Below are 15,032 nucleotides of genomic sequence, written 5' to 3' on the forward strand. Positions count from 1 at the left end.
CTTTCAGTTCCACTATGGAGGAGACTCTCAGAAAGGACCCATGATTTCAGCTCAGCAGGCACAGGCTCAAGCCATCTTACAGCAGACCAAAGTAAGCATTTCACTAATGCTCATGTTTTGGTTTTTGTCTCTCATTTGTAAGCTGCTTTGAATAAAAAGAGTCTGCTAAATGAATTAATGTAAATTTAATGTAATTGCACATTTAGGGAGTGGATCAAATCGTAATCCACCTGAATATTGAGGTTTGGTACATAAACAGTGATTGAGAGATCAATTTACCTGAACTAGGGCTGCAATATTTCGTTTCAGCATCGATATCGGAATGTTCGAGTCTGCATAGTCACATCACAGGGATCTGCAATGTAGTTGGGATAATAGCTGACCAGACATTACACTTAACAACAAACAGTAGTGGAGTCATTTCAAAAGTCTTTACAAATTATTCAGGTCATCTGGTCAAATTGCATTTATATTGCAACATATAATGCAGTAAATTAAAATAATGCAATGTGTTGGATTTTCTTTCCAATTCCATCCATGTTCAATAAAAAAAGGTCAAGAGAGGGTTTTCTTCAATGTCAAAAATATCAGTAAATTATCAGATACAAATAAATAATTTTAGGACAGAGCTTTGGGTTACCTTAACCCATTGCAATACAAGAATTGCATTCCTAGGGTTCGCAACTAAATTACATTTCCTTACTTCACTTGTCAGTCATTCTACAGTCCTTTGGTGGTTGCACCCAAACATACTTCCTCTTTCTGCAACCCTTCTCTGTATACCAGAACTGAACATTTAAGTGCATCTTGAATATATTTCACAACTTCTACAAGCATCCAGCTTCTTGTGACATGTCTAGACTTCATGTTAGACAGAACCAGAAGCACAAACATACACGCAACTATTTCTCTTACTGCTATGGTCATGCTTTATTTTGATGGTCTGTTTGTTGAATTTTAGTAACATTGCATCTGCATACTAACTAATTTTCATTAGATTATAAGTAGACTGTTAGGTTGTGGTTAGGATTAGGGTTACTATAAGTTGACATGTACTTGCAAAGTTTCTTATAGTCAGTTAAATGTCTGTCGAAGGAGCAGTATCAGCAGATATTAAGCACACAGTCTACTAATACTCAAATAGACCATCAAAATAAAGTGTTACCTCTGCTCTTTCCCTCTTGTCAGCAATTCCTTCTAAGAAGTATACAACACAGTAACGCCCTATTCACACAGGGCGTCAGCGTCAACGCTTCCCATTCACTTTGAATGGGTGATGTCAAGCATTGCCGAACTGCATTGTGGATCCGTCGGCACCGCTTCAGAAGCGTTGCTCGCTGCAGAAGTTGGGACTAGCTCAACTTTTCAAGCGCCAACGGAAGCGTCAGCCAATCAGATCGCTGTATGCAAATACACTAGCTCAGACAGTGGCCTATTGCTGACTGGATTTCATTGGCTGACGCTTTTATGATGATCGCTTCAGCCCCAACTTCAGACACGCCTTCAGGCAAGCGTTGACGTTGAAGCCCCGTGTGAATAAGGCGTAAGAAAGAAGAAGTATGTTTTGTTAATATATGGTATCATACAAAAGAAAAAGATTGATTAATGTTGTTAGTCTAAACATTTTTTTCCTAATAAAAAACAGCCTTTCCCCACAAATGTCATTTTTTTCCCAATATCTTGCAGCCCTGAATGTTATATTATTTAAAAATAAGTTGAATGTTAATTCAGTCTGTGACTATCAAATGAATGGATAAATCGGGTAATCTTGCTCTGAAGTATTTGGACCCAAATAATGCATTTAGACCAGTTTGATTAACTTGATCATGTGCTTCATGTAGTTTTAGAGTTTGTCTCCCTTGCTCACTTAAGCTGCTTTTATTTGATTAAAACAGAGTAATATAGTACATTATGAATATTAATACAATATTATGATATAATTTATACAATATTTTTAATTAAATGCTTCAAATGTGAAAAAATAATGATTGACAAGAATTGTTTTCATTCATTCATTCATTCTGCTTTGGGTTAGTCTCTTTATTCATCAGGAGTCACCACAATAGAATGCACCGACCAATAATTGTTTTATTAATAATAATTAATTATAGTTATTTAGGAGAATTTAGATCCAAGGGGTGACACAGTTGCCTCACAGCAAAAAGGTTTCTGGTTCAAGCCTCAGCTGGGTCAGTTGGCATTTCTCAGTGGAGTTTGCATGTTCTCCCCATGTTTGCATGGGTTTTCTCCGAGTGCTCTGGTTTCCCCCACAGTCCAAAGATTGTAACTACAGCTGTAAGGGCATCTGCTGTGTAAAACATATGCTGGATAAGTTGGCGGTTCATTAATAAAAGGACTAATCTGAAAAGAAAATGAATGAGTGAATTTTGATCCACAATAAATGCTGACTGCAATATATTTATGATGAGATAAAAAAAAAACACACTGCTTCAATGCAACAGATTGGCAAAGATTTTGAAGGAACGTAACTTATTTGAAATTAATGTTTTATAATCATTTAAAGCTGTCACTTGGATGAACTTGGATCAATACATGCTTGGCTTGCTGATTTTAAAATGTATTTTTATGAACTGTCTTCATACTTTTGAACGATAGTGTACTAGAGTTTTTATTCCAAAAAATAAAAATAAAAAACCCTATGTGATTCTTTCTCTGAACTCATTTAGTTACATTCTTAAATAGCTAATAGTAAAATAAATAATAAAAAAAAAAAATTAGAAAAAATGCTGAACAAGTATACTATAATATTACACTTTTTCCCAATTGTTTTGGCTCAATTCTTCTCAATTCAAAACAATAGATCTCCAAACAATTAGCATATTGTTCACTTGAGAGTGGCATTTTTTTAATTGATTTAAGCATTAAACTTCAAATGCTTTGGCACATGTGTGCAAACAGTAAGTACAATTGTCTATAGTTTGGACAAAAACTTATTGCATGTTGATAAAAACTGATGAGTCGATTCTCATTTAAACTGTCAAACTCTTTACAGCTTCTCAATTATTTTTTATCTTGTAAGCCATCACACTCAAAACTGTTTATTCAATTCTCAAACATTTTTATATATAGGCATATGGTATATTTACTCCATAAATATCTGATATTGACATTGTTTGTAATGTCTACTAAATTGGTAAATGACCTCTGGTTGCAATAAAGTATATACAGTTGAAGCCAGAATTATTAGACCCCCTGTTTATCTTTTCCCCAATATCTGTTTAATAGAGAGAATATTTTTTTTAACACGTTTCTAAACATAATAGTTTTATTAACTTATTTCTAATAGCTGGTTTATTTTATCTTTGCCATGATGACAGTAAATACTATATTACTAGATATTTTTCAAGACACTTCTTTACAGCTTAAAGTGACATTTAAAGGCTTAACTAGGTTAATTGGGTTAACTAGGCAGGTTATGGTAATTAAGCAAGTTATGTATAATGATAGTTTGTTCTGTAGACAGTCAGAAAAAAATAGCTTAGAGGGGCTAATAATTTTGATCCTAAAGTGGTTCATAATACATTTAAAACTGCTTTTTATTTTAGCCAAAACAAAACAAATACAACTTTAAGGCATACTTAAGACATACTGTAAAAAGTGCCTTGCTCTGTTAAACATCATTTGGGAAATATAAAAAAAAAGTGTTTGTTTATGTTTTTCTATGTACTGTTCACTATTCTCAACAAATATCAGATTTCTTTAAACCTTTCTATGGTTGACTGTCATGGTGAAAAGAACAACCAAGCATTTTGAGCTGTGTGATTCAAATGATGACAAATACACTTTATGTTTTGGTAGCCTTGCCAAATTACTGACACGATAACTAGGTTTTGAAGCAGGAGTGAAAAGTTTTGAGTAACTAAATTTTGCAGACATACAATAAAGTTCTGCAAACTGTTTTGAGATTTGTACTTACAGTTTAGAAAATGTTAAGAAAATTGCCGAAATTGAGAAAAACTGAAATAATGTGATGCTAATAAGCAACTAGTTAGCAGTAAATATATTCGTTAACTAAATTATGCAATTCATGTTTATTTCTATAGCACTTTTATAATGTAGATTGTGTCAAAGCAGCTTAACATAGAAGTTCTAGTAAACTGAAACCATGTCAGTCCAGTGTTCAGAGTTGAAGTTCAACAAACAAACAAACAAACAAACAAACAAACAAACAAACAAACAAACAAACAAACAAACAAACAGAAAGCGTGGACAAATAGGATGATGGCGTCTGCCGTTTCAGAAGCGTTAATAGATTTATTAATTTCAAAGAAAAACAGCATGTCAGTAATATGGGATTTTTTTTTTCAAAGTCAAAGACACCAAATAAAAACAGATAATTTGTAAAAGCTGTCACAGAGTTGTTGCCACAGCATGAGGAAATACAACAATGAGCACCTAAAAAAGCACTACATGCGGCTATATGAGAAGTGACAGGCTAAAAAGTCAACTAAAAGTATTGCCAGCGACACTCAATCTAGTAGCTAGCAACAGCAAAGTGCAATTTCAGAGTTGTTTGCAGAGTTGTACAGTTACACCACATGAAAAAAACATCACGAAGGGACCAGGAGATAACACCATAACTCACTATGTTTGCTCTAGAGAAAAAATAGTGTTCAATTTCTGAATATTTTAAAATAAATGTGAATAAAAAGGGTTAGTTGATATCTTTTCAGCTCCTTTAAGTAACACTCAGCTACGATAAAGAATTTTGAGCTGAAGCTTGACTACAAAATTAAATCGCAAAATAAATCAAAATCGCAATATATGTTCAAAAAAGATAAGATATTTCCCCAAATCGCACAACCCTAGTGTGGTTTAATTTTCACTACAGAAAGTCCAAACACTGAAGAGCAAATCCATCAATGCGCAGCTCAACAAGTCTCAAAAAGTCTTCCCAAATATTAATGTACTCTCAATTATTATTTTTGCTGCTTGTTCACACTATTTAATTCATTTGAAATGAGCTGAAACAACACAATTCCTGGATTATATTTTGGGACAACTTATTTGTTTTATGTTCAATCTACGTTAATTTGTAAAAACAGTTAAGTTAACCTAATCGATTTGTGTTGGAACAACATGAAGGTACAGTGTGAAACCCAGCATTTTTACAGTCTAAATTAATGCTTTACTAAAGTTATTGAACACTTTTGATTGTCAGTGATGCATTATTAATGGTTGGAAATAAGACCGACCAATATATGCTGCAGATCTACAACAAGCACCTGGTGCGGGTGAAGAATGAGTACATTTGTCATTTTTTTCTCTGTGTTTTTGCTTTACTTTGCTTCTAGCTTTCACTGAAGGGCCCTCCAGGTCCATTAGGTCTCACAGGGAGGCCAGGCCCAGTGGTAGGAAACCTTTGTCATCTCTTCTTTGGTTTATTTCAGTCTACAAAATCTACTTCAAATTCAGAACAGTTCTGGGTTTTATTGGGTTCAGCGGATACCTTCCGTCTTTCAAAATATATGTTTGTTTCAGGGTCTTCCAGGTCCCAGCGGACTGAAAGGGGACATTGGAGAGAACGGGCCTCCGGTGAGGATATTTCCTTTTTTTGCATTAAAACCCATCTCCATCTGCCTGTGTTTTACTTATTCCGCTCTTTTAAGGGGCCACGGGGGTTACCTGGTTCTGCTGGTCCTAATGGGAAACCAGGGAAGAGGGTAAGACTAAACATCTCACACATGGTGTTAAATAAAAATCAATGATTAAAGTTCAAGTGTGATCCATTTTAATGAACTTTATCATGAATATGAATTGGGCGACAGCAGTTTCTATATTGATGTGCTGTGTTTTTTTTTTTTTTTTTTGGGGTTCATGAATATTGCATAAGCAGCACACACAGTGGTGCATAGAATATGATGAGCAAGTGGTATTCTGTGTTTCACCTTGCAGGGCCGTTCAGGGGCAGATGGAGGGCGAGGGGCGCCTGGAGAGACAGGAGCAAAGGTGAGTCACCATATAGTCCCTTTAGGACATGCGGTGCACAATAATAAGGGGCTGTGACTAGATGTTACCATATGCATTGGCCTCTTCTCTAATTCTGTGCTTCTGATTTTAACTTATGATATTTAGTGCTGGTAAAGCAGTCACTACTACTATTGCTCACATTCTGATTTGAATAAACCACAAAGACTAAATATTAAACCTCTATACAAATCTTGTTTTACAAAGCAGGGAGCTAGGAACTCTGTTGAAATTAGTGACAACTACATTAATATTAGGTATTTAGCAAAAATTCAGCATTATTTCAAAATTATTGGCTGAAAATTACATTTACTGTACGGTTTTTGTCAGAAAAAAGAAAAACAGGCAAAAGTATTCCTTTGCAGCAATGTTCAACATGCAAGTTTCACTCTTTGTCTATCCGTCATCACTGTTGCTTAGACTTTGGGTCATTATTTCACTCTGTGGATATTCTACTTGTAATCTCGAGGAGTGACACTGACAACAGAAGGTTTGGATCCACATGCAGGTTTATTCAAAGCCAGGCAAGCGATGGTCAACACAGGTGCAAACAGGTCTTTGGAGACAGTCCAGAATCGTAGTCGAATAACAGGCAATAGGTCGGAAGGCAGGCGGCTAAACAGGAGAACTGGATAAACAAGGCTAAGATCTAAATATGGGAAAACAAGACAAGGAAAACGCTTTGTAATGTCACTTACAGTTAACAAGACTCTGCAAACTGAGAGGGTGAATTTGTGGCTTAAGTAGTGAGTGCAATCAGTTTCTGACAATCCTCAGGTGGTGCGAATCAGTTTAGATGAGGAAGCATGTGTGAGTGTGACTGGAGTGCATGTATGAATATGTAGTCCAACAATGGCGGAATTGTAGTCCATGAGTTATTATAGTGCAAACCAGCGATCTACTGGGATATGATCGCTGGTAATTGTGACACTACTCATATATTATATAGTGTGCATGCTCAGAAGAAAATGTCTAGTCGTCATTTCTGTGTTGTATACCTGTTCCTGCGGCTGAGAATAGTGATACAGTGCTGTTATGGTAATGCTGGAAAAAGTCACCTCTCATTCATGGATCTGATCTACATTATACAGGTTAAAAAGAAAGTCATCCTATCTAATTTAGTGACGTAGTTCTTATAATATATTGATAATTAAAATGAACACAGTGCTGACCACAATTATTATCTAAAAGATCTGAAAATATTGGCATTTTTGCCTCCAATACATGATTTGATTTAATAATATTCATGAAATAGTGTCAACATATTACAGAGTATAATGATGACTTTTTGTAGATATTAGATTTGTAGGGTTACAAACAAATAAAATAAATACACAAATAAACAAAATCCTTTAAAATATCAAAATTTTTAGAATTACTTTGGCCAATATATATATATATATATATATATATATATATATATATATATATATATATATATATATATATATATATATATATATATATATATATATATATAATTTTTTTTTCTTTTTTTTTCTTTCAGATTGCTGTTACTGGAAATTAAATGTGGCTATTGTATTGGCTTTTTAAAAATTTGTATAATTTAAGTTATTGAGTTTTCAATATGAACATCTTACCAAACGACTTTATATTATATCATAAAATAATAAATAATTTATTTATTAAATATTTATTACAAAGTAGGTCTCAGCCAAGTGCATCCAGAATTTTTAGTTTCGCATGAGTTTTTTTTTTTCAGTGCATCCCTACTTAAAATAAAACTACTGACTGCATTGCAATAACCTGTCAACCTCCCACAAAATAAGAGATGATGTATTTTATGAGTGATTTTGCATCACCAGGGTTCTCACAAGAAAAGTCAGAAATGATTTTCCACTGGAATTTAGAAAACACCAGAAATTAAGCTCTTTTGACAACAAAAATGATTTGATTCTTGAAGAGATTTTTCACAAATGAACAAAACTTAAATAAACATAATGGGCTCTATTTTAACGATCAAGGCACAAAGCGCAGGGCGCAAAAGCATTCAGGGCATGTCCGAATCCACTTTTGCTATTTTAAGGACGGAAAAATCGTTTTTGTGCTGTGGCACATGGTCTAACAGGGTTGATCTTATTCTCTTAATGAGGTTTAGGTGTGTTTTGAGAATAAACCAATCAGAGTCTCATCTCCCATTCCCTTTAAGAGTCAAGTGCATCGTGCCATGGCGCATTTGCTATTTACCTAGCGGTCTTTGTAAGTGGAAAAACTGAACGCTTCACTAGAGAGAAAACATCTAAACAGCATCTACAGCTCGAGCAGGAGAGATGAACCTCCTCATTCTTTACTTTCACTTTCACTTCCATGAATAGGGAAACGTGTTGTATGCACAGACATTCATTAGCCTATACATAATTAATTTCATTTATTAAGCGCAAAGATTTGTTTCAAAACTATTTCTAAATTCACTTCTAATTTACAGCAAACTAATAAATAAACAATAATAACGAAGTGTATTCAAAATACTGAGTTATATACACATGCTGTGCCTTATATGATCTAAAACCTGACAAGGTTAGACAAATCTAGACACTTAAATTAGACACATAGACAAATATAAGCTTGTTTTTAATAAAACAAATATAAATAAGCATATAATAAATACTAATACTAATAATAAAAACTTTACAAAAGCAAATTGCCATAAATAATTTTTTTTTTTTTAAAAACTCGAAATGAAGAAGGCATGGAGGCGGTAGTTTTTATATTTATGTAGGCTAGAAAATAATATTTTTTGTAATATTTTCATCCTTTAATGGGTTTTTTTTTTGTAAAGATATTTGTGTATTATACATCCTGCGTATATTAAGCAATGTTTAATGCGCTCTGCGCTGGACTTTAGACCAGCTTTGATCTGGTCTATTTTGCAGTCTATTATAGATCCTTAAAATAGCATAGCCTATGAGCGCACATATGAGCGCAAATACATTTGCTATTTAAACAGCGTTGTGCAACACGTCGAAACGACTCTTGCATCGAGCTGAAACTAGCAAACAACTATTGCGTCGCTTCTTGTGCCACATTGTGCCGGGTGTATGATAGGGCCCAACATGTTATCAGTAGAAGTTAAGTCATAAATATCCTACATCATGGTCCTCAACAAATTGAAAAGTATGAATATAGTTAGTTTAGTTTGTAAGTCAAGTTTGACAAGGTTCTACAAGTGCATTAATAAGTTCATGATAATGATTCTAGTCCTCAACAGCCCCTATAGTCCAGTGTATGTGCATGTACTTAGGTGTTGATGGGAAAATACAAATGTATGGAAATACATGCACATAAATTGACCTTGTGTCAAGCAGAGACTTATTTCAGACATTTAACCAGGAACTCTTTAAAAAGCAATGACTTAGGGATGACAGAACCAGAAATATGCAAAAAAAATAACAAATACTACTAATTTCAAGATTTTAGTAATCCCAGCAATGCTCTATAAACAGTGCTCCAGTGTTCGAACTGTACCATGGCCTTTGGCGGAGCCTACTTTTTTTCGGCGATCTTGAGAGTCCTTTGCCACAGTGATGTAGGCTATATAACACACAGGATCCCTGTCCTTAAACTGCAATATAAAAACAAAATATCTATACATATAAAACAAATATTTATATCATTGTAACTAATATTACAAAGTAGGCTAAATGAACAAAACACCAGGGTAGTATCAGTTTTCTTTCTCGATAAAAAGCACGTGTTCTCCCATCAATAGCTTTCTTTGACCCCTGAAAATATCTTTTGAGGGATTTATTTTACATGCACAAACAACAGCAGCCTAAGCAACAGAGCACCGTCGTCTAGTTTAACCTGCAGTGCTTCTGTGAGAGGAATACTTTCATATAAAATCAACAAACACTAATATGTTTCACTTAACAACAAAAAAATAAATAAATAACCTTTTGATGTAGTCTATCATTATCATTATTAGCCTATGCTTTCTATTTTACATATGCCTATAGAATGTCATGGGGTCTAATTTTTTACTCCGGTAAAGCATAATTGTGAATTCAAAAAGGAAATTAAAAGACACCTTTGAAAGTGGTTCCGTTTTTATCAAGTTTGCCTGATTTTAGCTTAATTGTGTTACCATGTTTACAGCAATGTCACAGTGTTTATAATAAAAGGACCATTGTGTTGGCCTACTGGATGAGGCAAATAAAGTGAAACGCAACCATTATTTGTTTTGGAAAATGAAAAGTCAGCGTCTCAGCGTCCATATGAAAGCATCTGGCTGTCAGTCTTTGACATGACTGGACTTTGCTCCTCAGCACCCCCACACCTTAATGCTCATGACAAGAATAGTATGTGTAGGAATCTTTTTTGGTGTCTGTTAAGTTGTTAATACCAAAATGAAAACCGGCAGTTCCTTAAATCATGTTTTAATTTTTTTTTTTTGCTAAGAAAGTGAAACAACCTAGCCAGGGTGATGTAAATGAGGTTATAAAGCACACTGTTCCCTTTGAAGATTTACCCGACGTGTCCTCGGGAGATTGTTTTCCGTATTGCAAAGTCTGAACTTACAAGGATAGGATGCAAAACTGAACTTTGTGTTGGCTACTTAATATTGAGGAAAAAGGCCCAATTAGAGAGGTGAATGTCTGCAGCCCTGCCTCCGTTTACAGATATCTCTGTTTTACCCCATCTACACTGACTCGGAGCAGCAGCATTTTCAAACAAAAATGGCCTCTTCAGCGTTTGTAAGAAACTTTGTTTTTGATTCTCGAAAACTCTGGAGCAGTGTGGACGGATCGCGAAACCATAGCAAACTGTATGTGTTTTAGAACGAAAACATATTAGTCTAAATGGGACCTTAAATAGAACCTTGTCAGCTTATGAACCATACTGTATGGGGCACAGCATGTGTATTTGGATATAATAGTTTTTTGACTACACATAATAACTATTGCTCATTTATTCACTTGCTGGAAATTAGAAATATTTCCAAAACAAATCTTTGCACTTAACAAACTAATTTAAATATGTAGGCTAAAGGATGTCTTCAGTGGAGTGTCCAACACCGTTTCGTTATCCACAAAAGAGAGAGAGAGAGAAAGTGAAAGTAAAGGCCAATTGGAGAAGGCTCATTCTTTTTCCTTGAGCTGCAGATGGTCTGTTTAAGTGTTTACTTGCTAGGGAAGCGTTCAGTTTTTCCACTTACAAAGTCCGCCATGTGAATAGCAAATGTGCCACGGAGCGATGCCACTATTTCTTTAAAGGGAATGGGAGATGAAACTTTGATTGGTTTATTCTCAAAACACATCTATAACTCATTAAGAGAATAAGCTCAACCCTGTTAGACCATGCGCCACAGCGCAGAACGTATTTTTCCATCCTGGAAATAGCAAAAGTGGATTTAGACACGCCCTTAAGGCTTTTGCGCCCAGCGTTTTAGACTTTGTGCCTAAATCGTTAAAATAAAGCCCATGTTTTCAAATAAGCCCTGCAAGACATATATGAGTACACCCTCACAAATCTCTCAGTTAAGTTAATATTTTCTATAGGAAGCTTTACAATATTATATATGTGCATATAAGTCAGTACTGAAGCCAAATCTGGAGCTTATCTAACAAAATAATTTACAATAACGGTCCAAAAAGTAGTTCACCCAAATTTGTTAGGGAAAAATATTAAACACATTTTTTTTAAAAAGAGCAAAATTCAAGAGAAACAGAAAATGTGTACAATTATGTTGAAATTGTGTAGTTTGTAATTTATTCATCCAATATGTATGAATTTAATTGTATTATCTTTCCATATCTAAATATGTTTGGTGACTTAAATATTATTTTAATAAATATATCTGTTCAATAAATCTGTTTTGTTCAAATCCGCCAAAATATATGACCTATATTCACTGAGAAATGGAGACAAATATTCATTTTCAAAATGGGGTGTACTCATTTATGCTGAACACTGTAGTATGTTGACAGTTTTTGCACTAAACAGCCACACCACAAATATCCAGTTTTATTTTGTGGTCAGTTCATGCACTCAAACTATAGCTGCCAGACTGAAAAAGAACACCGGAAGCGTTAATTTGACCCTAATAGTTCGAGCCATTGACGGAGCCGTTTGCTATTGAAGGCTGTGTTTTATTGTGTGTGCTGACAATAGCAAGCATTCAGCCCTGTCCAGCTGCAGGACCAGTCAGTAAATAAATCACGCAGAGCTATTTAGCACAACAGCAGCGTGTTTGATAAGGAAGCGTGAGGTAGTCCCGCAGCTCTCCGAGTCCCAGCACCGGATGCAGGCTGAGAATCGCAGCAGATGGGAAGGTTTCCTCTGAGGCGGCATGTCAAACCCTGCCACATGCCACACACACCTCTGCCCCACAGTTACCGTTCACGTCTGTTTGTTTGTGTGTTCCAAGCAAAGCGCACGACATCGTGAGTTCTGTTTAGCTAATGAAGTGTGCTGTGGAGTGTGTGTTCGAAAAGGCCGTTTTGCCAATCATGCTTATGGATCTCTTGTCGTTTTTTTTTTTTTCCAGGGTGACAGGGGCTTTGATGGACTACCTGGCCTTCCAGGGAACAAAGGACACAGAGTGCGTAGAGAACACTGAATTGCTTAATCAAATCACACAGTCTGTTTACTGCGCAGTCAAGAGTGGCTTTTAGATGCGTCTAAACGCTTCGTTTCACTTTTAATAGATCTTCAGATCTAATTTTGATTGTATGTATCGTGTGCTCGAATGTGACTCTCATTCCTCAGGGAGATAGGGGGAAACCAGGACCCCAAGGCCCACACGGAGAGCCTGGTCACAAGGTAATACACGTTGTCTTTTTATTGTTTTGAAGCTTGAGTCTTTTATCAGATTACTAATAATCTGTTTAAAGATCCCCTGCACTGCCCCAGGTGTGTACTTGCAAATCGCATGAAAGAGACAAGCCGTGCACTGTGTGGGATGTTCTCATTATGCAAAGTTGAAAAATGTATGCAGCAGCGATTCACATTGATCACTGCTTTCAAGAATGAGAATATTTTTGCATACATAACCCTGAGATCCTTCCTCAAAGACTGCTCATATTAAAAAAAAAAAAAACATCATCATTTCGCCAAATATTGATCAACATTTCTTATTGAAGGGTTCGGATGGACCTGTTGGACCAAGAGGGCAACCGGGAGAACCTGTGAGTAATTTGATCCATACACATGAGCACATAAACACACGTCTCCCACAGGCAGATCTCGTGTTCCTGCTTGGCGCAGTCTGATTAACAGAGGCTCGAGCACCATTTAGGTCTCGGCAGGTGAGCTGTGATCCATTGAGGCGCTGGTTGTTTAAATGGATCACTCAGAGTAGTAAGGGACCTGAGTGCTATTACAGCGTGGAGCCTGCTGAGAGAGTGAGAGATGCCGTGGAGATAAATTCGGGGATGGAGATAGATGAGCTGGGAGATTGGTGAAGGGAAGAGATGAAATCCTGGCCTGCGTGATTATATTTCCATATCAATCACCTCCCTGGAGATCACAGATGTGGCTCTGGAACAGGTGGCTTGGCCGGTGTACAAAGACCAAGACTGACAAAAACAAAACATGCACGCCAGCTATGCACACACACACACACACACACTCATACTAGAGGAAAGAGGACGTATGCCAGCACATATATAAACATCAGCACAAACCTAAACAGATGTGCATGAAACCCAACACCATTCCCTAGTAGTATACTGTTCGGTCATTAACCTTGGTGATGTTAATGGAAGTTTCTGATGAGTTTCTTTTTTCTTTACAGGGGATAAGAGGACTTGTGGGGCCAAGAGGGCCACCTGGACCACCTGGGCAGCAGGTAGGACAATTATCCATCCATCAGATTTACATAATGTTTGGTGTGCATGCACAGCCTAAATAGAGATTTGTGATGTTTTTTTATTAGAAGTGTTTTTCTGCAACAACATTTTCTGTTTTGCTTTTAGGGAATTCAAGGCGTTGATGGTGTTCAAGGGCCAAAGGGCAACTTGGTAGGTCTTCTGCGAAGCTTTCCATGCATGAATTACGCAGTGTCTGCAGACAAATACATTCCAGAAAAGAGCAACAAGCGCTGTAGTGCAGTTGTTTAAACCAACATGTCAGATGTTGTCAAATAAAACCGCTGAGAAATAACCCGTTAAGGGTCTGTTGCACTGAGTTGAAGAGCCCTTGAGATCTGTAGAGTAAAGTTGACTGCGTCTATTCAACTGCCATATTCTGCCTTCAAGTCATGTTTGAATGATAGTATTTGCAAGATCATTGAACATCAATGGCACCACAATGGCTTAATGAAGAGCTTGAGATTCAGAGTTGGTGGCATGTCAGTTTTAAAAATCATAAGAGAAGCTAATTGATTTGGATTATAATTAAAGTGTCTATGAGTTAAAAACTATTTAAGCTTTATTGACAGCATCTGTGGCTTACCACAGAAATATTGGACTCATTTCTATTTTTAAAAGAATTCTGTTGAAAGAAATGCACTTTCAATAAAAGCATATTGGTATATTGCCCATATGTAGGCCCACATGTAATCTGCGCAAACAAACATCTACAGATTTATGAGCTCATCAGTTATAGGCTCACCTAGTCCTACTGCACCCAAACCGGTCTTAGCTGTGATTGAACTGGCAATTATTTGTATGGGAGTTGGTTGCTCTAACAAGGAGGCTAAAGCCATGGCCTCTAGCGTCTTTTGCTAGAGCACCTTTTGAGGTCAGAGGACTGAGGTTTACCTTCATAGCACTTGGCTAGCTGGCCTCCATTACACTCACCCCCCCCCTTAAAGCTCACTCCTATCCCAGACGAGCCCCCACGTGTAACCCACAGGTCCCACTGCACCCAACCCGGTCTGAGCTGGGATCGAAACGGCGATTCTTTGTATGGGAGTCGGTTGCTCTAAGAAATAGGCTAAAGACCATGGCCTGTAGTGTCTGTAGCTAGAGCACCTTTCGAGGTCAGAGGAGTGAGGTTTACCTGTAAAGCACTTTGCTAGCTGGCCTCTGTTTCGCTCACCCCCCCTAACCTCACTCCCATCCCGGACAATTCCCAACGTT

The 15,032-nt window shown here is 36.5% G+C and overlaps 2 protein-coding genes across 2 annotated transcripts in view; both read left to right on the top strand.

Moving 5' to 3' along the window:
* The window catches only part of LOC147846065 (uncharacterized), a 700,063-nt gene that overhangs the window by 583,587 nt on the left and 101,444 nt on the right, over positions 1 to 15,032 (top strand). The window lies entirely within an intron of this gene.
* Positions 1 to 15,032, top strand: part of col5a3a (collagen, type V, alpha 3a) — a gene marked incomplete at its 5' end in the record, with an annotated part of 97,218 nt that overhangs the window by 47,752 nt on the left and 34,434 nt on the right. The window contains 10 exon segments of the mRNA NM_001190756.1: positions 8 to 91; positions 5,316 to 5,372; positions 5,503 to 5,556; positions 5,631 to 5,684; positions 5,917 to 5,970; positions 12,497 to 12,550; positions 12,718 to 12,771; positions 13,092 to 13,136; positions 13,745 to 13,798; positions 13,926 to 13,970. Of these exon segments, the coding sequence (NP_001177685.1) occupies positions 8 to 91; positions 5,316 to 5,372; positions 5,503 to 5,556; positions 5,631 to 5,684; positions 5,917 to 5,970; positions 12,497 to 12,550; positions 12,718 to 12,771; positions 13,092 to 13,136; positions 13,745 to 13,798; positions 13,926 to 13,970 (555 nt within the window).

This window comes from Danio rerio, chromosome 3 (genome assembly GCF_052040795.2).
Source record: "Danio rerio strain M-AB ecotype USA chromosome 3, GRCz13ab, whole genome shotgun sequence".
Classification (NCBI taxonomy): Eukaryota; Metazoa; Chordata; class Actinopteri; order Cypriniformes; family Danionidae; genus Danio; species Danio rerio.